At 47.2% G+C, this 25765-nt stretch overlaps 2 protein-coding genes across 2 annotated transcripts in view; both read right to left on the bottom strand.

Annotated features, from left to right (window-relative positions):
- The window catches only part of LOC119973787 (mucin-6-like), a 42608-nt gene extending 41542 nt beyond the window's left edge, over positions 1-1066 (bottom strand). Inside the window, exon 1 of the mRNA XM_038812211.1 lies at positions 1018-1066. Within this exon, the coding sequence (XP_038668139.1) occupies positions 1018-1066 (49 nt within the window). The remainder of the gene's footprint in view (positions 1-1017) is intronic.
- Positions 1067-14099: 13033 nt separating this feature from the next.
- lrrk2 (leucine-rich repeat kinase 2) overlaps positions 14100-25765 on the bottom strand; it is a 184732-nt gene continuing 173066 nt past the window's right edge. Inside the window, exons 48-52 of the mRNA XM_038812210.1 lie at positions 22502-22683; positions 18160-18312; positions 15888-16060; positions 14896-14976; positions 14100-14575 (exon numbers count right to left, since the gene is read on the bottom strand). Coding sequence (XP_038668138.1) covers positions 14454-14575; positions 14896-14976; positions 15888-16060; positions 18160-18312; positions 22502-22683 — 711 coding nt within the window. The 3' untranslated portion in view covers positions 14100-14453. The remainder of the gene's footprint in view (positions 14576-14895; positions 14977-15887; positions 16061-18159; positions 18313-22501; positions 22684-25765) is intronic.

The raw sequence follows: 25765 nt of genomic DNA, 5'->3' as shown, positions 1-25765 counted from the left end.
GCCTTCAATCCCATTAACTTCACTCAAACTACTTCTTTACTAATACTAATTTTGTTCAGATCCTCACTGAAGCATGTTTTTTCTCAGAACTTCCGGTACATTATTCATGTCTTCCTTTGTGAAGGCAGAAGCAAAGTACAAATTTAGTTCCGCAGCCATTTATTTGTTCATTTGTTCCCCGTTTGGCATCAGTTTCCTTCCTATTCTTGTGCCAAATAAGAATAAACAACTTTTGGAGTTCACCTATTCATTCCTTGAATGCCTGCCATTGCCTGGTCACTGTCGTTTCTTTCAGTAATGTTTCCCAGTCCTTCATAGCCAACTCATGCTGCCTTTATTGAGATTCAGAACCCTGGTCTCAGAATCAACTACCCCACGATCCGCTTTGATAAACAATTCGGCCATAATATGGTCACCCGTCTCCTAGAGTTCTCTCACAACGAGATTGCCAACTAATCCTTTCTCGATGCGCAACGGTCAGTCTAAGATGGCCTGCTCCCTTATTGGTTCCTCAACGTATTGGTGCAGAAAACCATTACGTATTGCTGAAATTCCTCCTTTATTTGCTGTGACTAATTTGACTCACCCAATGTATATACAGATTAAAATCACCCATAATCACAGGTGTTCCTTTATCACATGCCTCTCTATTCCCGACTTTACCACTGTGGTTTGGGAGTCTAAATACCACCCCAACTAATGTTTCTTGCCCCTTGGTGTTTCTTAACTCAACCCATGCAAATTCCATATTGTCTGTGCTAATATTTTCCCTCAATATTGTATCAATATCTTATTTCATCATGAATGCAACTCCACCGCCTTTTCCTTACTGTCTGTCCTTCCTAAAAACTGAATAGCCCTCAATGTTTAGTTCCCATCCTTGGTTACCTTGGTCATTAGCATTTAATAAATTGTTATAAAACAGGTAAATATGAATATGTTTTTAACATAATATATATTTCATATTATTTCTGTTTAGGTGTTAGACACAATAATGTGTGGGGAAAAATAACTTACCTTCAAAAAGAATCAGAACCCAGAAAACAGAAAGCATGAAGTATTTCATTGTTTCAGTTAAAGACTGAGCAGCAACAGTGAGCTAACTGGCTCCTCATTGAAGTCTTTTATATCCTAACTGCTCCCAATCAGATTTGCATAGAATGAGAAAGTTAAATAAGAAGTGATGAATTCAACGCATAAAATTATGCCGTGCATTCAACTTCGCTACATTCTTAATGTAAATAAAGGTTGCAACTTTGATATGTACCTTTTACACAACAGTAAACAGATTAACAAAAATATTGACCATTTTCCATTTCTATAGCACCTTTCAAATAACATGATGGCCCAAAGTGCTTTCCAGAGACAACAAGTGGACACAATGCAGGGAGGGGAGAAAGGTTTGGGCAGGTGACTCAAAAAGTGCTGAGGTGGGTTTTGAGGCAGCAAGTCCAATAGGTTTTGGGGGGGAAACATTGAAATGTTCACAAAAGTCAGCTGGACATTGGAAGGACTTCACAATTAAAAGAGAGTTAATTTTATTTGCATCTTCTCAACATAAATGGGGTAACAAAATTATATCTGGCCATTTATTATAATGATGATCTAACAGCCATCCCCATGGGGAGGGTCCACAGATGGTCAACCAGAACATCAAATTCATACAGTTGGCCCCTGGAATATGCAAATATTTATTTTGCGGCATGCATGAGACCTCACCTGCAAATTTGAGCTATATCTAGTCATCTGTGGCACACACTCCAACTATTTGCACCAGATGCCAAACAACTTAATCAGTAAATGCCCTACTGTGGAGCACCCATAAATCACCCATGAAATGTTAACATCTCATTGACAAGGTCAAGAGGAGACATTTATTCTGAAAGTGCATCAGACTAATAAATGAGTGTGGATTTATCGTTCATTAAAGCAAATGTAATATAGGGATGGATCTTACCAGCAGGGAGGAAGTCCCGACAATGGGACCAAAAGCAAGTCATGACCCCGCAGCTGGAGGACAACCGGAACCTGGGGTGATTTTACTGGCAGCCATCCAACTCAGGTCGGCGGCCTACATCTTAGAGCTGACGGTTCAATCAGAAGACTAGCAACCTGACAGCTCCACCAATAGAAAAGACTGCAGAGACAAGGAAAGGGTGCCTCCCTGTTGTGGTACCCATGTAGGGTGATCAAGTACTTTTGTTAATGTGCAAGCAGATCAGGCAATTGAAAGGTGAGCCCTCCCGCAGGGGTGGCCATTGCCAGCGGGGGCAGAGGACAGGGGGGACAGGGAGCGTTCTGTTGGTTATAGAAGGAAGCGTCTCCCACCGCACTCTTGGTCACCGATTGGTGATCTCCTTACATAGTGGGGCACCATGCTGATGTCAGGGAAACGTCAACCATGTAGAGAGTGGCTGTCAATTAACAACTTAATTAAAATAATTAGCCCACTACTTCCAGTCGCCAGTGGGCTATGTTGCTGCCATTCCCACTTCTGGGAATGTCCCACGGCAGCAGAACAGCATTAGACTTTCCTGCCATTTTACCAGTTCTAGAGGGCTGGTCAAAGCCCAGCCCAATTTCAAACCAAAAGAGACTCCATTTGATTCCTGATGGTTAAATACATGAAGGGATTCTAGGATTTAAAACAATGGATTTTAAAATAATTTGTGGTACACAAATATTAATTTAGAATTATGTGCAAATTATCTCAATAAGGTGTAACACACAGAAAGTGAAACAAACTGCATACAGAATTAAGAATGGGCACAAGAGGCCGGCTTTGAAATGAAATGAAAATCGCTAATTGTCACAAGTAGGCTTCAAATGAAGTTACTGTGAAAAGCCCCTAGTCGCCACATTCTGGCGCCTGTTCGGGGAGGCTGGTATGGGAATTGAACCGTGCTGCTGGCCTGCCTTGGTCTGCTTTCAAAGCCAGCGATTTAGCCCTGTGCTAAACCAGCCCCCTTTGTGGTGTCAAATGGCCAAGCCTCAACATCTTTTTGTAGGGCACAGAATGCAGTTCTACAACCATTGAACAAATTTGACCCCTTTGCATCCCACCACACGAGATTAAGACCAACATTTGGTCAAACAGCAATACCACACGAAAAGTGGAAGTCACTTTCAATGATATTTGTACTTACTGATTTGCCATCAAAGGTTTATAATAAATAGTTCTGTTTAAATAACTTAATTTTAACTGGGTTGGAATGTCTGCAATATTGTTAAGAAAAAAGAGCATTTTGGACAGTGAGAAAGGATTTATGACCAATCACCTCAAGTCCGAAGTGATGGTGCTGTCATTCCAACGCAATGAGGCCAAAACTGTGAGGGTGGCGTCCGCAGTGGAGATATTGGTGTAGATCATGCACTCCATGGCGGGGTATCCGCTCCATGGCTGAGGGCATGACCTCTATCGCTGAGGCCTTACTTTCCTGGTGAAGGTGCTGTTGTGCTGGGAATCCAAAAGCGTCTGCACCAGAGCAGCAGCTGCCCCTCTACCCCATGGAGAAGCTCAGGGACCTCCACACCCAAAGAGAAGAGGATCACTAGGGGCACAGCCCAGGGCCCTCCACCCATGGCACCTGGGTGGGGTTGTCCAGCCGATCTAACCACGCCCTTCCCTGGGAGAAAAACACCTCCAGCCCTGCACACGAAGGACGACAGCACTGGAGCACCTGTGCTGTTTGAGAGTATGCCCAGATCCTCAAGGTCCAGCCCTCCAGGGGACTCCCACCAATGCCATCTCAGGCAGCAGGATATGGAAGGCGGCAGACCACCTCAACCTCAGCTATGGATCCTGGGCAGATCCTGGGCACACCTAAATGTAATAGGAGGGTGAGGAAGAGTAGGAAACTGAGGACATGGGTGAAGAAAGGCACTACTTTAGATGGCTCACCACTGTATGTAGACACATCACTTTGGTCATCGCCAGATCCTCCATCTTGTCATTTCATGGCGCCATGTTCCGCAAACCCACGGGCACACTCAGCGCTTCATCCCTGTGCAGTGTGAGAGTGGCAACACTATGTTTCTACCAACTCCCACACTGATGACTCAGTGGAGACGTGTTGCTGCGGGAACTATCCCCGCACGCCCCCCCCCCCCCCCCACCCCCACATGAAAATGAAATGAGAATGTATTACCATGAATTTTACTGGCTTTCCCGGTACCATCCCCATTACCTCACTGGCGGAGGTTGAGGGAGGGGGTAGGTTCCAAGAACCAATCATGCTGGAGAGAATCATGTATTTCGACTCGCTATGGATATTGAGTCTGTGCCAAGTTTCTGATGGACGGAGAGGACTCAAAATGTTTAAAATAGATCTTAAATTTCCCATCACCTTTCACAAATATTCACTCAGTTCAACATTTCTATAAAATTGCTTAAAATTAAATGTAAGTCGTAAGAACAGGTGCTGATGTCAACAGAGGACAAAATGTCAAGTGGCATCTTGTCACTTTAACATTTAATTAATTATTGTATGATAATGCTTGTGAGCATTGTTTGGTAATAACTATTAGCTTTCTCATAGGTTCAGTACATTGCAACCGGATTATACATATTACACGTAAGTGCTTCAGTAATGTATTCTTTGGGATGGAAGAGAAATGCTTCTGGCTATTTTAAAATATGAAAAATGTCCCATAGTAATCTAACCAGATGACGCTGTTATAATTACTCTCACAAATTCCCTGTCACTGACAATCTCCAAGAGTTACCTGTTTGCAAATTAAAACTGTACCTGTTTGTAAGGCTGAGTGATTCATAAACTCCTTCCACAAGGGTTTTTGCACCTTATTACTCACCTAATTTGATTCAAACACTAATAACAGTGGTCAGTTCAATAATGTTATATTGCTAGACTATATTTCTCTGTATCTGAAGTAGCTGTTTTGTTATTGTTCAAGGGTGCCATCTGACTAGATTTGTTTTAAGTGTGGTAGCAAGCGGGAAATGCCGGGACCATGCTTGGCAACTCCCCGCTAACGAGGAGGAGCAGCACTTAAACCGGTCCTGCAGAGCAAACCCCAGACAGCAAGCCACCATGCCACCTTGCAGACCAATTCCACGATTTGCAGATGCAGACCTGGCCTGACTAATGGACGCGGTGGAGTCAAGGCCAGACACCCTATTCCCTGGAGGGGGTCGGAGGTCACAGAGCAGCCAGTGCTGTCTGGGAGGCAGTTGCAGGGGAGTGTGACAAGTAGGACCGCCACCCAGTGCCACAAGAGCTCAACGACCTCCAGTGGGCGCCTGGCACCAGTCCCCCCTCCTAGCCCCGGGGGCCCCGAAACGGCCCTGCGCTAACGTCCACCCCCCCGCTCCCAGCACAATACTGCCACATGTCACAGCACTGCCTGGCATCCACCAGCACACCCCATCCATGACCAGCATTGGTGCCCATGCCTATCCCCTGCCAAGCCCAAGTACCCCCTAACCCCCCCCCCCCCCCCCCCCCGCCGTGATGCATGAAACGTGCAGTTTACAATGCCTCCTCTCTGTCTCCACAGGAGAAGTTGGCCCTCAAAAGATGGGAGAGGGCCCAGACAAGTGGTGGTGTGCCGGACCTCAGGGTCATCCCCCCGACTACCCTGGAGTGGCCGAGAACAGATCAGTCACCAATGTCGAGTTTGGCCTACACCGTGGAGATGAGTATCCACCGGCCCCCACCCAGATGACCTGTCACACGTGAGTTATCCCTCCCTCCCACTGACCAAATGTCTCTTCTCCTGCATGATCACAACCCCGGCCCAACCTGATTGCCCCTGAAACCGCCCCCCTCCCCCACCCACCCCCGCTTCCCAAGAGAACATCTCAGAGGAGAGCTCTGAGAATGCCACCATCATTGTATCATAGCTGTCAACCCCACCCTCCAGCAGCACAGAGACACACACCTTGGTGGGTAACATTGATAGACAGGCATCTAGGGCATCTGGTTAGCACCGCACAATTACAGGTGCATTCAGATGCAGGCAGGAATGTCCAGGGGGACAGCAGCCAGAGATTACCTTGATCCCAGGACTCAGCTGGGTCCCAGTCAGATGCTGAACCTCAGGACCAGGCTATCCCAGAGCCAATGCGACCGTGAGATTCAGAGGGGATGTCAGCGACGCTACAGCGGCTCCATTGCTGATTGGAGGAGTCCCAAAGGCTACGGGCACAGGAGATAGCATTAGAAATGTGTGGCGCTGAGGCCAACACTACTAGGGTGTCAACCACAGTGGAGAGCCTGGAGCACAATGTCAGCAGCATGAGAGATTGTGTCCAAGACGTGGCCCAGCTGGTGACGTTTCCCAGAAGCAAGTAGATCTTTCCGAGGCACTCAGGAGCATGTCCCAGACTCAGGTGGGCATTGCCGAGGTGCCAGGTTGCATGTCCCAGTCTCAGGGGGACATGGCTGAGGCGTTTCTGAGCGTGTCCCGATCGCTGACGGCCATGTCCCAGACGTACGTGAACGCTGGCGAGGGCAGTGGAGCATGACCTGCTCACGGAGTAGGATTGCTGAGCGCATCAACACCATGGTGCAGACACTGGGAAGCCACCAGGGCTGGCAGAGCCAGGTGATGCAGAGGTAGCCGGAGCTCAATCCAGCTGCCTGTGACCTGAGGCGATGCCCAGGGCTCTATGGGTACTGACCAGGAGGAGGGAGCACGGGAGGCCAAACTGGAAACTTCCTACAGAGAGTTGGTGGCGGTCACCAGCATCCTGAGTCCCCCCCACACCCTCACTGCCACCCCCCCCCCCCCCCCCCCCCACCGCCTGACAACGATGCATCTCGGAGTCAGCGTGTGGAACAGGGTGCACGGCAAACCAAGTCCCACTGGCAAGTCAGCAGGGGCCCCCCATCCCCAAGCCCTCCAGAGGATGCCCATCAAGGGCATCAAAGGTCACGGGACGCAATACGCAGCAGGCTGCTTCCACCTTTTATGTGCATCCTGGAGAAACACCTCGACATAGCAGCAGAGCATGTTAGGAAGACTGAGGATCACTGTGAGAGCACCGATGGAGGGGGAAGGTGGCACCATCGGGAGGTTGGGAGGTTTGCTAGAGTCACTCGGGTGGATTTAAACTCGTATGGCAGAGGGGTGGGCCCAGAGTGTTAGCTTAGAAGGTGTAATAACTGAAGGGGGACTAGAGAACAAAATTAAGAGAATAACATCACCCTCAGGCAGAGCAAAAAAGGTGACAAGTGTGTGAGAAGGGAGGTGGTCAATGCAGGACTGAGAGTGTTGTACCAAAAAGCACACAGTATACGGAACATGGGCCGGGATTCTCCCCCACCCGACGGGGCGGAGGGTCCCGGCATGTTGGAGTGGCTTGAACCACTCTGGCGTCGGGCTGCCCCAAAGGTGCGGACGTCTCCGCACCTTTAGGGGCCAAGCCCTCACATTAAGGGACTAGGCCCACGCTGGAGTGGTTCCCGCTCTGCCGGCTGGCGTGAACGGCCTTTGGCGCCATGCCAGCCGGGGCTGAAAGGACTTTGCCGGCCGGTGTGGTGATAACCACTGTAGATATGCATATTGCAGTAGGGGGATGTATGGCTGTACCTGTAATACAGGTTCCTCCGGTAAGCCCCTGCTGGCTAGCTCTGCCCACAGGGAGCTTGTGCATAAATATGCGTGAGTCACTCACACCCTAGTCTTCAGTTGCAGCCGGAGGAATAGCATCACACAGCAATAAAGCCTCGATTGTACATGTCTCTCGTCTTTGAGTGCAATTGTTAGCGCCACAATTTATTGCTGTGTGATTTTCCGTACACCATGGACATCAGGATCAAGCCTGACCGTCTGCAGCTGGATCCGCAATCGCCTCACTCCAGGAAAGACTTTGTTCACTGGCTTGCAGTCTTCGAGGCCTACATCTCTTCAGCTGACCCTCCCCCGATGGAGGCTCAGAAAAAGCAACTCCTGTACTCGAGACTTAGCTCCAGTGTCTTCCTGCTAATTCAAGATGCGACTGATTACACCAGAGCTATAGAACTGCTCAAGGAGAACTATGCACAGTTGACAAACACCCTGTTTGCGAAGCATCAACTCTCTACTCGCGTCCAGCAGCCGGGTGAGTCGATTGAGGACTTCTGGAGGGCCCTTATACGAGACTGCGACTGCCGGGCCCTCACAGCCACGGAACACTCTGACTTACTCATGTGCGATGCCTTTGTTACAGGCATTGCATTGGACCCCATCCGGCAACGACTGCTGGAAGGGACCGCCCTCGACCTCGCGGCCACAAAGACTCTGGCGCTTTCCATGACGGCCGCCTCCTATAGTGCGCAATCTTACTCCGCTAGCCGCTCGGCCCACCTGTCCTACCCCTCGTGGACCCCGCAAATGGCCCCGCAGGCACACCCGTCCTACCCCTCGTGGACCCTGCAACTGGCTCCCCCAGCAGCCGCCCACGCAGACGACGCCGGCGCTGCTCGCCTCCCTGGGGGTCCCCGCTGTTTACTTCTGTGGTCAGCAGAAGCACCCCCGCCAACACTGCCCGGCCCGCACCGCGACCTGGAAAGCTTGTGGCAAGAAAGACCACTTTGCAGCGGTGTGTCAGTCCAGGACGGTTGCCGCTATCGTGCCCCCGTTCCCCCTCTCGCACACGACACAGAGAGTAATCCCGAGGTCCTGTCTTGTAACTTTCTACCTAACTCCCTGAAATTCTGCTGCAGCACCTTGTCCCCCTTACTGCTTATGTCATTAGTACCAATATGTATCACAGCCTCTGCCGTTCACCCTCCCCCTTCAGAATGCCCCTTACCCTTCAGAGACATTCTGGACCCTGGCACCAGGAAGGAAACATATCATCCTGGAGTCTCTTTCACGTCCACAGAAGTGCCTATCAATGCCCCTGACTATAGAGTCCCCTGCAACTACAACTCTCCTGCACTTTGGTCGTCCCTGCTGAATATCAGAGCCAGCACCGGTGCTACCGCTCTGTCTGCTGCTGTTTTTTTCCCCTGATAGCTATCCCCCCCAACAGTATCCAAAATGGTATACTTCATAAAGAGGGGGACAGCCACAGGGGATTCCTGCACTGACTGCCTGCCCTTTCTAGCGGTCACCCATCTTTCTGCCTGCACTTTGCTCCTGTCTATGATGCTTTCTGCCACCTGCATTATCTTAAGAGCATCCAACTGCCGCTCCAACCAAACCATTGTTACACTTCCTGCAGACGTAGACAACCGGAATGCTGGAAGCATCACGGACCTCCCACATCTCACAGTTAGAGCACTGCACCCCGCTGAGTGAGAGTTAAGCACTAGTTAATTTACAATAAATACTTTTTAAATTCTTAGATTAAGTTACAATTAACTATATGGTCCCTGGCGCTAGATTTCTACTGTAAAATTAAATGCTAAATACTAATCTCCGCCCTCAGGTTTAGTTACTCCTCTACCTAGTTAATTAATTAGTTTTAATCAGTTTTTCAATTATTTTTTTCTTATTTAACACAGATTCCCTACCAGCCAATCGGGTCACAGCTTTACTGTGGTGTCGCTTGTCAGTTTCTTCCCCCCACAATTTGAAACCACAGAGAGACTCACAGACACCACTCACCTTCCCAGACTGCACTCCAGATTTCTCCCGCTTATCTCCGCTCTCAAATGTGAAGGCCGCAGATCCCTGAGGAAAGTTTTATACCACCTATCATCCCAGACTGCATCCTGGATTCCTCCCGCTCAGCTCCTCCCCCGATGTGAAGGTGGGTTATGTCTGACTAATCGAGCTGAGATTTTGGATGAGATCCCAACATGCTGGAAATGGGGGAATGTTTATGGATGTTGTCTATATGGACTTCATTATATAAAGTTTCACAGAATAAATTATTCACAAAAATAAAATCTGCTGCAACCTTGTGCATGAGTTGCTAATTGATTAAAGGTAGGAGAAATTAGGGATTATGATCATTACGCTAATTGGCAGGATCTGCACTGGCTCCATTTTCTTTTTACATCGCCCAAATGATTTGAATGAAGAAATTGGAAATTGTATAGCCAAGTTTATTCTAGTTGCCATTGAGTTGGGAGGCAGGGTAAGCTGTGTAGATGGCCCTAAGAGATTATAGAGGGTAATGAACAGACTGAGTAAATTGCAAAACTGTGGCAGTTTGAGTGCCGTGTGAAATCATTTACTTTGGATTCAAGAAAGACAAACTTGAATGTTTTCTTAATGGCAAGGCACCGAGAAGAGATGTGTGTGTATGGTAATAGAGGCCATCAAATTGGCTGATGTAATGTGGCCTTTATCGCAAGAGGGCTGAAATACAAAGTAATGAATTTCAATCCTGCCTGGATTCCATGGGCTGGATTCTCCGATTCTGCGGCTATGTCCGGAGGATCGGTCTGGTCTTACGACCAGAAATTCGGCGCTGCTTCCGCACCGATCCTCCGCCCGGTGGGAGCTAGCAGCCGCGCAGTGGAAAGCCCCTGGCTTTACCTGTGGATATGGCCACAGAATGGCCGGGTCTGTGGCCGCGCACGGCGGCGGCCATGCAGTGCAACATGGCATTGGCCACACGCGGACCTGGCCTGCCAAACATTGCCACCTTTAACCCCCTCGCCACCCCCGTCCCCCCCGCAGTCCCTCCAGCCCCCGCCGAAGCCCCCCCTGCCAGCGGAATGGCTCCCCCAACTGTGGCGGCGCCCGACAAATAGTTGTCAGCCATGTCTGATCCCAGCTGAAAATGCTGCCCTACCCTCTATATCTGTGTATCAATCACTCCCATTCCTTTTCAGTGGGAAGCTCATTAAATATACATGAATCTTTGTTATTAATATCAAGAACTGGTTACACAGAAACTCTTTACATCAAAGATATTTAAAGATGGTGTGAGTACCAATCCTTCTCCCACAATATCAACATTTGTACCACCTGAGGACGTGACTAACCAGAGGTGTGCAAGTTGAAACACCCTTAAGATTATTGTCTTTTCACCGGCAGATGCTTCACAATCCACCCCTCCCTCGCAATCCATATTTCATGGTGCAAAGAAAAGGCAGCACAGATTGACCGCACCCACCATGATGTCACTAACCCGTCTACAGAAATGGACAAGCTTTCCCACCAATGGCTGTCAGAATTGCCGAGTCAAGCTACATGTCAGAAGGAGGCCAGTTGGTGAGGAAGACCCTCTGATGCAGTTAACCAGCACATTAGGGATGATTCTCCCATTACAGTTTGGGCTGCATTAGCTGTGCAATCAATTTCTTTTTATCTTTGCTTAACTTCAGTCTGGCGTCCTCTGTACCACAAGTTAATGTGCTGCCCACGTTTTCATCTTCACTATGCTGCCATTTCCCAAAAGACAGTGATATTTGCCATCATCCAGAAAGACGCTGTTCCTCCTCTCCTACCACCATAATCTCCTCCTCATCTATCACTCACCAGTAGCTGTCTCCTCAACCTCGTTAACTGTATCCTCCAGGACATGTTCAGCTCTGATAATCCCTTCAAACAATGGTTTAAAAAGTGGCAGAGGATACAGTCTTGTTCTGGCCCACTTGGAGTACTGCAAGCTGCTTTTGCAGGTTTAAAAGTGTAAAAATGTGATCAATGTTGCAATAGCTACTTCAAGAGAAACATTCCAACAAATCTTGCACTGCTATTTGCTAACTATGTATGTCGTTTGTGTGCCTGTGTATTCTTTTTGTTCCTTATTCTTTCATGGGATGTGGGGGTCTCTGGCTGGCCCGGTATTTGTTGCCCAGCCTTAATTGCCCTTGTACTGAGTGGCTTGCAAAGCCAGTTCAGAGGGCATTTAAGAGTCAACCACTGCGGGCCTGGAATCGTATGTAGGAAAGACCAAGTCTGCACAGAGATTTCCTTCATAGGTCATAGAATTTACAGTGCAGAAGGAGGCCCTCCAGCCCATCAAGTCTGCACCGGGTCTTGGAAAGAGCACCGTACCCAAGCCCACACCATCACTCTATCCCTTTAACCCAGTAACCCCACCCAACCTTTTTGGACACTAAGGACAATTTAGCATAGTCAATCCACTTGACCTACACATCTTTGGACTGTGGGAGGAAACCTGAGCACCCGGAGGAAACCTATGCAGACACGGGGAGAACGTGCAGACCCTGCACAGACAGTGACCCAAGCAGGGAATCGAACCTGGGACCCTGGAGCTGTGAAGCAATTGACATTAGTGAACCGGATGGGTCTTCACAATCATTGACAATAGTTTCATGGTCCTCATTAGATCTTTACATTTTTACTGAATTCAAATTCAAATCTGTCATGGTGGGATTTGAACCCTGGAGAAGAGCTGCTCTAACACAGAAGATTGTAGGATGTAATTTTCTTCACTGGAGTCACAAACGCATAATTTCTGAAGCTTCCTCATGTATGGAGTTGTTCCCTTGCAGGAGGTGTTATTTTTCAGAGGAGTATTCCGGGTATGTTGCAAATTGAAAGAGCACATGGGTAGTGATAGACCTGTCGAAACTGACACTCATCATAAAGGCATCATGAAACTATGTTGTGTTTTTATGTGTAAAATCCTTTGTATTTTCTGATGTGCCAAGCTTATTATAATAGTTTTCAGCGAAAATATGTACCTTTGTGGGTTGCATGGTTAGACTGCAAGGTCTTGAGAGAGTTTGCAAGATCCAGCAGTGCATATACAACCATCCATTTGGTAATACTTGCTATTTGGTAATACTTGTGGCGGACACTTGATAAATGGAACTGTTATTTAGTCTAATTGTGGCAGCTTATTGAAGGTTTCCACCTTCTAATCTCTGTCCCTAGGCAGACTGTGATTAGCGAGTTAAATGTGGTTGCTATATCTTGCCAGGCATGTTGTCTGTAGAAAGTTCCCTGGAACACCAAACAGGGAAATTCTCAATTACCAACTTTCGAGAATAGCATTGCCACCTTAAAAGTCAACAAACGGAGCTTTGAATGTCCAGTCATTAGAACATACAGTGCAGAAGGAGGCCATTCGGCCCATCGAGTCTGCACCGACCACTAAAAAGCCCTCACCTCCGCTCTATCCCCGTAACCCAATAACCCCTCCTATCCCCTTTTGGGTCACTAAGGACAATTTATCATGGCCAATCCACCTAACTCGGACATCTTTGGACTATGGGAGGAAACCAGAGCACCTGGAGGAAACCCACGCACACACGGGGAGAACGTGCAGACTCCGCACAGACAGTGACCCAGCAGGGAATCGAACCTGGCACCCTGGAGCTACATAGAACATAGAACAGTACAGCACAGAACAGGCCCTTCGGCCCTTGATGTTGTGCCGAGCAATGATCACCCTACTCAAACCCACGTATCCCCCCTGTACCCGTAACCCAACAACCCCCCTCCCCCACCACCTTACTTTTTAGGACACTACGGGCAATTTAGCATGGCCAATCCACCTAACCCGCACATCTTTGGACTGTGGGAGGAAACCGGAGCACCCGGAGGAAATCCACGCACACACGGGGAGGACGTGCAGACTCCGCACAGACAGTGACCCAGCCGGGAATCGAACCTGGGACCCTGGAGCTGTGAAGCATTTATACTAACCACCATGCTACCGTGCTAGCTGTGAAGCAACAGTGTTACCCACTGTGCTACCATGTCGCCCATTCATTCAGTTACTAGCATTCAGACTCCCTTTTACTGTACCAGTCACCAGACATCACTAGCTGCATTTTGAAAAAAAAATGAAAATGAAAATGGCTTATTGTCACGAGTAGACTTCAATTAAGTTACTGTGAAACGCCCCTAGTCGCCACATTCCGGCGCCTGTTCGGGGAGGCTGTTACGGGAATTGAACCGTGCTGCTGGCCTGCTTGGTCTGCTTTCAAAGCCAGCGATTTAGCCCCTCTTTCTGATGAGCTCTTCGCATCATTCCCAACAACTGATCAGGAACATTCACAGTTTATTGTAATTTGGCAACCCCTCAAGATTCCTGAGGTTTCAATAATGAATCAATTGGCTGGGCACAGATCTCACCATGGCAATATCCCATTGGGAATGTTCTTGGATTCGAAAACCAGTGTTGTACTGGTACCAGTACTGTTAAGGCACGCAACTTTATATTAAGGTCATTAACTTCTGAATTCACTTGTACTGACAAATCAATCAGGTTAGGCGAGTATCCAAATTGTAAATTTATTTATATTACTGCTGTATTACAAGTGCTAAAGTTCAGAGATATAGATACTTAAACTAACTTCATGACAAAGTAACAAAAATATATGACTGCTTGGACAACAGCACGATTTCTCAACGTCACTACTTTCAATCTCTACAAGGGGAGTTTCCACAATGGAACAAGTATATGAGGCATTTTGGCTCCTATGTGTGCAATATCCAATGTTGAAAATACCTTTTTATGGCTTACCTAGAATGCTGAAACGTTAGGTTTACCATTTCATATCTTCAATTAACACAAAACATTAAATTAATTGAAGAAAATGTATACAAGTGTATTTGCTAATGTGCACTCATTCCAATGAACCAGTCCTCATTTTTTCAATGATTTCTCTTCTCATATCTGTGTGCTTTTTCAGGTTCTGGATCTCATAAGGAAGATTCATGTCCCAAACAAACAGCTGTGATTGCAATCCTGAAACATGAAATCAAAAGCAGTTGAAATAACAAGAAAGAGTGTGCGTCAGTTATTGCTAATAGGTAACCTTCACACAAGATTAAGTTTGGCGGCTTTGAGTCATGAAATAGTTAACACAGTAAATTAATAAACTTGGCAATGTATAATTATAACAATGATAGAATACTATGTTAGCCAATGCAATAATGTAAATTGAAATCTTTGCTTAATTACACAACTGCAGCTGTACAGCATCCAAAAGTTAACTTAATATTTTTACAGAGGTTCAGTTTGCCTCTAAAACTATTGCAATAGAATATTCATAAAATTAACTGTACCACTCTGCTGTTTGTTGTTTTCATCATAATCCTTATAGAAATTTCCTAGGATCAACATGACAGTGCGAAGGTGTCCCTTTTCTAAAGATTTAAAGAAAATGCTTGAAAGCATTAAACATATTAAAGGACAAAGAATTTGGATATTTTAATAAAAACAATGCATGCATTCTAAAGATTAAAAGAATGTATTATTATTTATTATACATCTGTCCTCTGCATAAGCTTCCCATGAACATTTCCTATTATAGACCTTCTGTTCAAATTTAAAAATTGACACTATGTAAACATCGATGTAACTATACTCTCCCTGCAGTGGATGTGCAGTCGTAACTGCTCTAGCAGAAGAAATCCATGACTACCCTTTTATCATCTACTGTATTGCATACTAAGAATGATGAGCAGATTTCCTTGGCATATATAGTTAGAACTGCAAATGTAACAGAATGTGAATAATTGAGTGGAAGGGAACAGCACCAAACAATATGTGCCAATGTGCCAGGCCCACAAGGCTATCTTATTCACTAACAAACAAGATAGCATTTACTCTGGAAAAGTTTAGAGATACTTTACTGACCCCAGCTGTTTTATTTAAATCAGTTGTGACTACAATTATTATTTTTTTAAATTTAGAGTACCCAATTTTTTTTTTCCCCAATTAAGGGGCAATTTAGCATGGCCAATTCACCTAACCTGCACATCTTTGGGTTGTGGGAAACTCACGCAGACATGGAGAGAATGTGCAAACTCCACAGGGACAGTGACCCAGGGCCGGGATTCGAACCCGGGTCCTCAGTGCCGCAGTCCCAGTGCTATCCACTGCGCCACATGCCGCCTGCTACAATTATTTTCTAATAACTGGCCAAAAGATAACAAGTATTCCCAAGTTAAAACAAATGCACATATAGTTTTTACAATTATATCAGCTGTTCTCAAGATACCTTAAGCCTATCTTTGAATTCAATGAATAGAGTTCCTCAGACACAAAGGCTTACCAATTTGTGCTGTCACCATACTTCTAATTGAATGACAACATTTATCAATGACCAGGATGGGTTGATGAGTGGAAAGATCTAATAATAGGACGTCACCGCCTCCTGTTCCAATCCAAAGGCAAGTTGCCTTTTGAAGATGAAGTGCTTTCACTCTGGCAGAATACGTGTCATTCCTAGGAAAATTAAGATTTAAAAACAAAAGGTTTGAGTTTTTAAACCGCATTGCAAAATTTATTCCCCTTTCAAGCTAATTTAAAATAATCAATAGAAAAATAATTACTCATGATGACATATATTTTAATTTTGAAGATAAAATTTCACATAAAACTGTGTTGGGTGGAATCTTACCAGAATGTGGCAGTTTCTGGCTCAAGACTAAAAACTGGATGGTAACCATCCTGTTGCAAAGACCAGGGCGGGATTCTCCAATAATGGGGCTATGTCCCCACGCCAGCGTAAAAACGCTAACAAAGCACTGTGGACTTTACTGAAGAAAGTCCTGAGTGATTCTCCTACCTGAAGGGTGCTAGCAAGGCCCCGGAGTGCTTTTCGCAGCTCTGGCTGCGGATACAGGGCCCAACACCTCCAGTCGGGGGTCCGCGCATGCACACGGCGACGGCCTGCAATGGCTGCCCGCGGAGCGGCACCAGAAATGTAGGCCCCCATCCGAGATCACGCGCGGCCGCGGGTCCGTGACGCCCGATCGCCCCCCCCCCCCCCCCCCCCGGCCGTCCATGAGGCCCGCCACGGTTATCGATCCCCTCGCCCCCCACCAGGGCGGCCGCAGACTGAGTCCGCAGCTGCCGCAGGCCGTTCCCGATATTCCCGGCCAATAAGTGGTGAGAACCACGCCGTTGTGAACTCGGCCAGTTTTCCTCAGAGAATCACGGGGGCGGGGGGGGGGGAAGGTCAATGAACCCCTACCCATGCTGCGTAGTTCGCGCACACCCGCAATTCGTGAGTGATTCTATTTGGACCGGAATATCGCGGGAGCGGCATCGGACCGGATTTTGGCGTAAACGCCCATTCTCAGCCCCCGCGCCGATCACAATTTCGGCTCGGAGAATACAGCCCCAGTTTTCTGTCCAAACATTGAGTCTCTTGGAGAAAACAAAATGAGTGGGCATGGTTTGCGACATAATTCAGGTGGGGCAGGCAGTCAGGTGCACAGAGATTGGGGTGCCAGCTTTAAAGGGCGCCCCAATCTGAACTGCAGCATAATGGTTCCAGCACCCATCACGGAGGTATCGACATTCATCGGCAGTTTTTCACGTATCGTTGGCATTAACTCTACCCCCCCCAACTCAATGTTTGCTGCTTCCCCCCCCGCCCCCCCACACCGCAAATCAATTCACCCTGCTCCCCCCCCCCCCCCCCCCCCCCCCGAATGGGGCTTCCATTAGGACCCATCCCTGGCACTGTCCCAGTAAAGGTTAGCACTGCAAGGTTGGCACAGTGCCCACCCCCCCCCCCCGAAGGATGGCCTCAACTGCTTCTCGCGTGGCCAAACATGTAAACCTCACCGCATTATTTTAACTCTACATTCAGCAGCTCTACTAGGGCTTATTCACTCAGAATTTCAATTTGATGTTCTGCTATGAAATTTTCCCCCAACTAAGTGGACAGAGGGTATCGGTGGGTTTCTACCAACATGCTTTTTAGCAGCTGGTGATGTACTGGAGCAGAGCGGGGTGAAGCGAATCCCGTCTCAGGATCATAAAACATTGATACTATTTATTTCACAGCTAGGTAGCTATAGGAAACAACAATTTGTGCCAGGTGTTCTACTCATCGGGTACGAATGTTGACACTCTAGCCCGATTTGATGTAAGGCTGTTACCGTACACTGGCAAGATAACTTTTACAAATATATTCCATTTGACCTATAATCGTCTCATTTTAACCATCAAGCTTTCACCGTCAGATTTTAATTTAAAATGTCTTTTTTTTCAAAAGAACTTAATCAAACCCCCCCCCCCCCCCAAATTATCTTTAACCTGTGCACTGTTGCTGGACAAAAGTCATGGAATTCCCTATCTTATGGCACTGAGGGAGCACCTTCCCACACAACTGCAGCAGCTTAAGAGGTATCTCACCATTCGCTTCTTGGGGACAATTAGGGACAGACAAAAAATGCCACCCTTACCAGCACTGTCCATGTTCCATGAATAACTTTTTTTTAAAAGCTATTGCGATAATATTTGAATGGGATTGGCATTCAAACTGATGTCCTGGAGCATTCCTGACAAATTGAAATCAATAAAATACTTACTTAAGAATAGAAGCACAATCAATTGACGCACTAATTTTGTATGACTTTTTGTCCCAAAGTTCAACAACGTGGCTGTCCTTCTTTGCCAGATAAATATATTTATCAATTATCATTGTGATAATATTTCCATCACTGTAATATTTTTGGTGTTTTCTGAAAAACAGTGGAAATGATGCAATGAATCATCTTAAATTTATCATTCATTGTACAAGCAAAATAAATTAACATTTCAGAAAATCATCCTCCTCAGACTGATATGTCCTATGATATGTATAATTGAGACCATTTTGAAATGGTTAAACAGGGTCAAAGTTTTGTGAATTTTGGAAGACTCCATGGACCTTTAAAAATGGTGGGTGCAACACCCACACCTGTTGTCAACAGATCCGATTTTTATTTGTGAGGGAAAGGGGGTGGGGTGTTATTCACCAAGGTGGTTAATCCAAGCTCAGCAGGACTCTTCAAGGACAAATATAGTCTGTATAACTGTCATGACCTGAAGATTTTTTTTAATGCCCTGCTCTTTAAACTTACTGCAACTGTCAGTGAGTGTTTAAAAATACCCTCTGCTGGACTGCTTTGATTGACAGGTATACATTAGAAAATAAAGTAGCACTGGTTATGCAGTTTCAATTGAGATCTTTGTTGCCATTTGACAATTACCTCAGTTGGGTGTTCTGAGCTCACAATTTGTTTGACAACTTAAAAGATACTTCTAAAGGATATGCTGGGCTGGATTCTCCACTGCGCCACGCCATATGTCTGATTTACCTCACCGGTGGGATGCTCCATTATGGCTAGTCAATGGGGTTTCCCATAGTGGGGCAGCCCCACGCTGTCGGGAAATCCCCGGGCTGCCGACAAAATGGAGCATCCCTTTGGCAGAGAATCCAGCCAACTATCTTTGATCTGCCTACTGAATCAAATAACTGTTCTTATAAGAGATTTACCACTTGAGATTTAAAAGCTTTAAATGGATTTATTCGACTGTCAATTGTGAGAAGCAAGACCTGGATTAAATTATTACAAGTTAAATTTTCTCATCTCCAGATGGGTGAGTGGTTATGGAGGTGGAATGGAGGTTATGAGGGGTCAAGGGGGAGGGGGGGGGGGGGGGGGGGTTGTTGGGGGCATAAGTTCCAGCAACTTCTAAAATAAAGGGGACAGAGTCCCAGAGAACTGAGGCAAATATTCTATGCAGCCCGATATGGCGCTCAGCCCACCCCATGTCCGTCTCTGGTTCAGGGTTGGCGGACCTGACTCTATCTTACACCTGGCAAGGACGGTGCACATACCCATATAAGTAGACAGAATAGTCTTTATGGCGGGCCTGAGTCCATTATATTTTATCAACATAATTTTTTTTAAATATTTTTATTCAAGGCATTTTCATATATACAATCAGAATCAGAAAAACAACCAACCAATTCAATAAACAACCATCATCCATTCCCTTCCCCACTCCCCTGATGCCAATCCCTCCTCACATCCCACCTACCCATTTTAACCCCTTCACCCTCCTCTCCCTCTTGCTGACCTCTCAAATCTCCTTAACAAAATCAATGAACAGCTTCCACCTCCAGGTAAACCCATCTGCCGACTCCCTCAAGACGAACTTAACCTTCTCCAACCTCAGGAATTTTGCCAGGTCGCTCACCCTGCTTTCGGCGGCTCCAAGTCCTTCCACCAAGTAAAATCATCTCTGGGCTTTCAGGGGAGCAAAGGCCAAAACATTGGCCTCTCTCACACCATGGACTCCCGGGTTTTTTAACACCTTAAATATCACCACCTCGGACTCGGGACCACTTCCACACCCAGACCTCACACATCACATCCAAGAATCTCTGCCAGAACCCCCTCAATCATAGACACACCCAGAACATTTGGACGTGATTCGTGAACCGTCCCACCCCCCCGCCCGCACGCACTGCCCCCACTTTTCTTCTACCCCCTCAAAGAGCTTACTCATCCTCGCCACTGTGATATGAGCCCTATGTATCACCTTGAACTGGATGAGGCTTAGCCATGCACATGACAAGGGTGTGTTCTCCCTCCGCCAATGTCTCAGCCCCATCTTCCCTCCCAGCTCCCACTTACGCTTAATATCCCCCACCAGGGCACCCTCCCACTCCTCACAGATATCTGACATCCACTCCCTCCCCACCCCCCCATTTCACCCTTCCATAGCACTTTGTCCTGCAGGGCAGCCCAGGAAAGGACGGCACGTCTGTCCTTACAAAGTCTTGAGCCGGCGGGTACCTAAAGCCGTCCCCCTGGGCAACTTATACTCCTCCTCCAGGTCCTCCAACTTTGCAAATTTGCCCCCTATAAACAGATCGCCAAGGCGCTCAATCCTTGCCTGCTGCCACCTCCAAATCCTCTTGTCCAGACCCGCCGGTGAAAACCTATGGTTATTACAAATTCGGGGCCCACATCGAGGCACTCTCCAGCCCAAGATGCTGCCGCCACTGCCCCCACACTAACACTGGGTTCACGGAGTACCTGGCCGACAAGAACAGCAAAGATGCTAACAACAATACCCTTAAACACATATCCCTACACGATGTCACCTCCAACCGTCCTCACAATGACCCCTCCCCCACAGTCCACTTCCTAACTATAGCAATATTCGCCACCCAGTAGTAATTCATCACTTCATCATATTCGCCAATCCCACCCCCTAGATCGCCGCCACTCCAAGAAAACCCTCCTAACCCGTGGGGTCTTCCCCATCCACACAAATCCAGAAATAAGCCCATTGACCTTCCGACAAAATGGCTTGGGGACGAAGATGGGAGGTTCTGGAACACAAATAGAAACCTTGGCAGCACTGTTATTGTTACTGTCTGCACCCACTCTGTCAGCAACAGTGGCAGCACATCCCACCTCTTAAAGTCTGCCCTCATTTGCTCCACCAACTGAGCCACGTTCCGTTGTGCAACTGTGCCCAGCCTCACCACACCTGGATGGCCAAATATCTAAAACTCGCTCCCACCACCCTAAATGGTAACCCGCGTAGTCTCCTTTCCTGCCTTCCAGTCTCAATCGGGAACACCTTGTTTTTTCCCATATTCAATTTGTATCCTGTGAACTGCCGAAATTCCCCCAGGATCCCAATGATGCCTCCCATGCTACCCACCGGGTCTGAAATATACAGTAGCAGTTCGTCCGCAAACAATAAGACCCAGTGCTTGACGCCACCCTGCTCAACCCCTCTCCAGTCGCTCGATGCCCTAAGTACCATTGACAGCGGCTCTATTGCCAAGGTGAAGTGCAACGGGGAGAGCGGGAACCCCTGCCTCGTCCCACGATGCAGTCCGAAATACCCCAAACCCGCTCAGTTTGTCCGCACACTCACAATCAGCGGCTTATTCAGCAGCCGGACCCAATGTACAAACCCCTGCCCAAACCTAAACCGCCCCAGCACCTCCAACATATACTCTCACTCTACCCGATCAAACGCCTTCTCCGCGTCCATCATCGCCACCACCTCCACCTCCTGCCCCTCTGAACTTCCTCACATTCGCCGACAACTGCCTCTCCTTTACAAAACCTTTTGATCTTCGCCTATCACCCCTGGACACAGTCCTCAATTCAGATTGCCAACACCTTTGCCAACAACTTGGCATCTATATTCAGTAACGATATTGGGCAGTACGGCCCACACTGTTCTGGATCCTTATCCTTTTTTATAACCAGGGAGGTAGAAGCCTATGACAATGTAGGGGAGAGACCCCCCCCCCCCCACCTCTCCCTTGCTTCATTATACTCCCTCACCAGCAGTGGTCCTAGGTCCGCCCTAAACTTTTTATAGAACTCTATTGGGAACCCGTTCGACCCCAGGACCTTCCCTATCTGCATCATCCCCATGCTCTCCATCACCTCCCTCAGCCCAATTGGGGCCCCAGCCCTGAATCAGCCCCTCCTCTACTTTGGGAAACTCTAGCCCATCCAGGAACCGTCGCATGCTCTCCTCCCCGGCTGGGTGTTTTGTCAACATACTTGCAAATTAAAAGTGAATCACTAAACCATCAAATGAGTTAAATCGGATATAATCGTAATCATACTGGGAGCTGCAGAGATAGCACAAGGTGATGACAACCATCATTTACAGGTGAAAAAGTTGCAGTATTTTAAAACGGTTCATTTAAAGTGACTGTAGGTTGTTGTAGCATAGATAGGCAGCACTTCAGAATAAATGGAGATAAAAAAGTCACTGAAAATAATCGGTTTAAATGCTGGCATGATGGACTAAAATACTTGAGTTAATCATATTTAAAGTTTATAGCCAAAGCAAATAATCAAAAAGCCTCAATTTTAATCAAAGAATCTAGTAACTTACAGACTCCTTGTTTTTGTGTCTATCACCTTCTGAACTGCAAAATCGCTGCTGAGTGATACGATCTTCGTTCCACAGCTTGCCCAGAAAACTACCTGTTCTGAAGTGGAAGAAACACTGAGGCATACCAAAGGAGTACTGATGTCACCTATATCCACAACCTTCAGAGGTGCACCATCTTCATACTGTTGGATCAGAATGTATGAAAAAATTACTATTTATGTTGCTTAAAGTATAGGATCATACAGTTTCACAATATTGGTCAGAAACCTTGGTTTTACATTTACTGTGGCCAAAAGACTTCTTCAAAGCCACACCTACAATAAGCTATGATCAATCTCGCTGGTTCTGTAAACCACTCAAAGACCCACCCAAATGCACACAGACATACCAATACTCCATCAAATTGAAGAAGGTTTGTCTTAAGTGAGGTTTTCCCTTGAATTAAAATGAGGAATGTCCGAGTAATTAAAAGTTTTTGTTGTTCTTTTGAGGGCTTCGGTCAGTACTACTGGAATTAATAAATACACTTTGGAAGTGTGTTCTGAGTAAACCTGTGCAGTATGCCTGCACATGAGCTGAATGTTAGACCTCCACCAAGTTAATAGAAAGATAGGCTGTGAATTATATCTACTATAATTGCAGCAGAATAACTCCATGTATTCATTCTCCTATAATGCAAAACCTAAAATGTAGAAAATGTCCACAATAGCATCAATGGTAAAAGCAGCAAGCTGTGCAGAGCTATGCAACAAAAACTAGTAGGAGATCATTAAATGAGGAGCGTATAGGCAAATGTACATTTTAGCCTAAATCTCCCTCTTGATATTATATGAGTCAAGCATGCTAGAACCTAACCTAACATTCCTTTGATTGCAGGGGCAATTGAGGTAGGCAACTGTCTATCACATCTCAGTGGAGGCCTTTTGGCATTGACGTAACCCAGTACGAGGTCACGAGATAGATCATGCACCTGATGCTATGACATACATTGCTACCCTGGCTAGCCCTGTCCACTCCTTACACATCGAATGACGTTTGACGCTAGCAGAAAAATTGTGCATGCTGTAGTTTGGTTTTATGACACTTCTTCATGCAATCACAGCTAGTGTCATTTTGACAAGTTGGAATGTTTGCATGAGGAGAAGAGAATATAGACAGAAAACAGCAAATGGTTACTAGCAGCCCTTAGCTTGGAAGCCTCTGGTTTTGTTTACTCCCCCCATGTATCACAGATTCAGAATTTGGAGAATGCCTCTTAAAATGGAGTCAACGATTTAGGCTGGGATTTTCCTCTGTCGTTTGTGATGGGTGTCAAGTCAGGTGAGAACAGGAAATCTTCTGAGATTTCAAAGATCAGTTTTATCTCATCATCAAACCAGTTTGTAATGGTCCGCTCCTACTCTCAGTGCGGGGTCACGTTTCCTGCTACTGAAGGTCAGGAATTGAATTTCAATTTGTTTGTACGCCAAAATCAATCCCCCCACCCCCGCTAGATCACAAGGCTGTATGAGATGTAATCCCGTCGATGTGTTTCTCAATGGTACAGAAGCAAAGTGCACCCAGCGACCAGCCCTTTGCTCCTCAATTCAAGGACCGATCACCCGCCCTGTATCAGGCAGCACTTGCAGCATTCAGTGCCAGGCCTTGCTGGCAAAAACATGTTAGTTTCAGGGGGGCTAGCACAAAGGCTCAGCTCATCAGACCAGTGGTAAGGCGGGCCGTCTTTTCAGTGACTGCAGGGAAAGGGCAGCATGTGAGGGTACATGTTTATCGGTTCTATTAGCATCATGATGTTGAGGGCTTAGGCGGACATAGGGCTTAGGCACCTCCACTTCCGAATGTCCATGGACTCACAATTGGATATGTACCACAAGGACAATCAAGGGATCAAGGGATTCAGGGGGAGGGCAGACAGGTCCGTGAGGAAGGGTAATATTAACGTTCACTTCCTGGTGATGAAGCGGATGGGTGAGGGATTTCCAAACTCACACAGGGAGGGTCCAAACTGATCTGGCAGTGAGAGCTCATCACCACTGCCACCATCTTCCTACCTGCCATGATCAGAGAAACAGTATAATGAGAACAGGCCCTGCTGCTGGGAGCTTTGTAGGCACACTGGGTGCCAGCTGACTGCCCAAGGGATGGGATTTGGTGGTGGTGTGTGTGTGGGGGGGGGGGGGGGGGGGGGGGCAGCATTCCCCCCCGACGCTGGATTATCTGCCTCGTCGGTAACTCCGCTACTGGTGGCACGCGACGGAGGATTCAGCCCTTCGTACACTACATGCTCATGATAGTGGCATCCGCAACGAGTGGATGGAGAGGCCCTGGTGTCTTACCTGATTGCTTGCAACACAGCTCTCAATTAAAAGGGCGCAAACACAAGAGGAGATGTGGAATGGTCATATTCTATTTACAGTTGTGCACATTATACACATCATGCTGACACCTGTACCACCATTGTGCTCTGAATATTTCTTACTTTTCTTACATTTTGGTGCTTCCCCGGCATCTAGAGTGGAGGTGGAGGCAGCCTGCCAACTGCTATGACCTATTGTTTGTGTTGATCTTGGCGGATGTCCTCTAGAGAGCTGAGACCAGAGGGCCACAGCCCTGATGTGGGGCAGGAGCACCCTCCTCAGCCTGTGGAGCTGGAGCTGATGGGCTACAGGAAGAGGGGAGTTGGATCAGTGGGGCATTCCTGGAGTCAACTAGTTGTTTAGTTGCTAGTCCTTCTCCCTAAATGGCCAGAGATCCTGGATCACTCCCTGAGGAAAAGGAGCAGTTGTGTGGGATCTTGCATTGACACTGTTGGAGGTCAACTCAGATGGAGTTCAGTTCGTGTAGCAGTACAGGGCCGATGTCGTGACCATGATCTTCGTGGCGACCACCATCCTGCCCGTGTTCTCCTCAGTGTGTTGGCATAATAGCACAATCACCTTGGACTGAAGGCAGAGGGACTGCTCAACTGTCCTTGCAATCTGTATGCAGCTTCCTGATGCTTATCACTGCAACTCCAGAAACTGATTTGGGACCGAGTGTGGAGGCCCACCATCTGATTCAGACTTAGCAGAATTGTGGCCTCCAGCAGTCTTCAGAGTCCTGCCTCCGCCTGCTGCTTAATTGATTGTGTGCTGTTCTCACCAGACTGCGAGCAAAGCCTGCTCTAGATCTAGATCCTACCAAGAAATGTGTGTCAGCACTGGTGAAGGATGTGTGCGAGTGCTGTGATGGATCTTCTAAGGTGCTGTCCTCCAGGACTTCATC

The sequence above is a fragment of the Scyliorhinus canicula genome, chromosome 11 (assembly GCF_902713615.1).
Source record: "Scyliorhinus canicula chromosome 11, sScyCan1.1, whole genome shotgun sequence".
Lineage (NCBI taxonomy): Eukaryota > Metazoa > Chordata > Chondrichthyes > Carcharhiniformes > Scyliorhinidae > Scyliorhinus > Scyliorhinus canicula.
The sequence above is the reverse complement of the archived record's forward strand: the minus strand, read 5'-3'. Positions and strand labels throughout refer to the sequence as shown.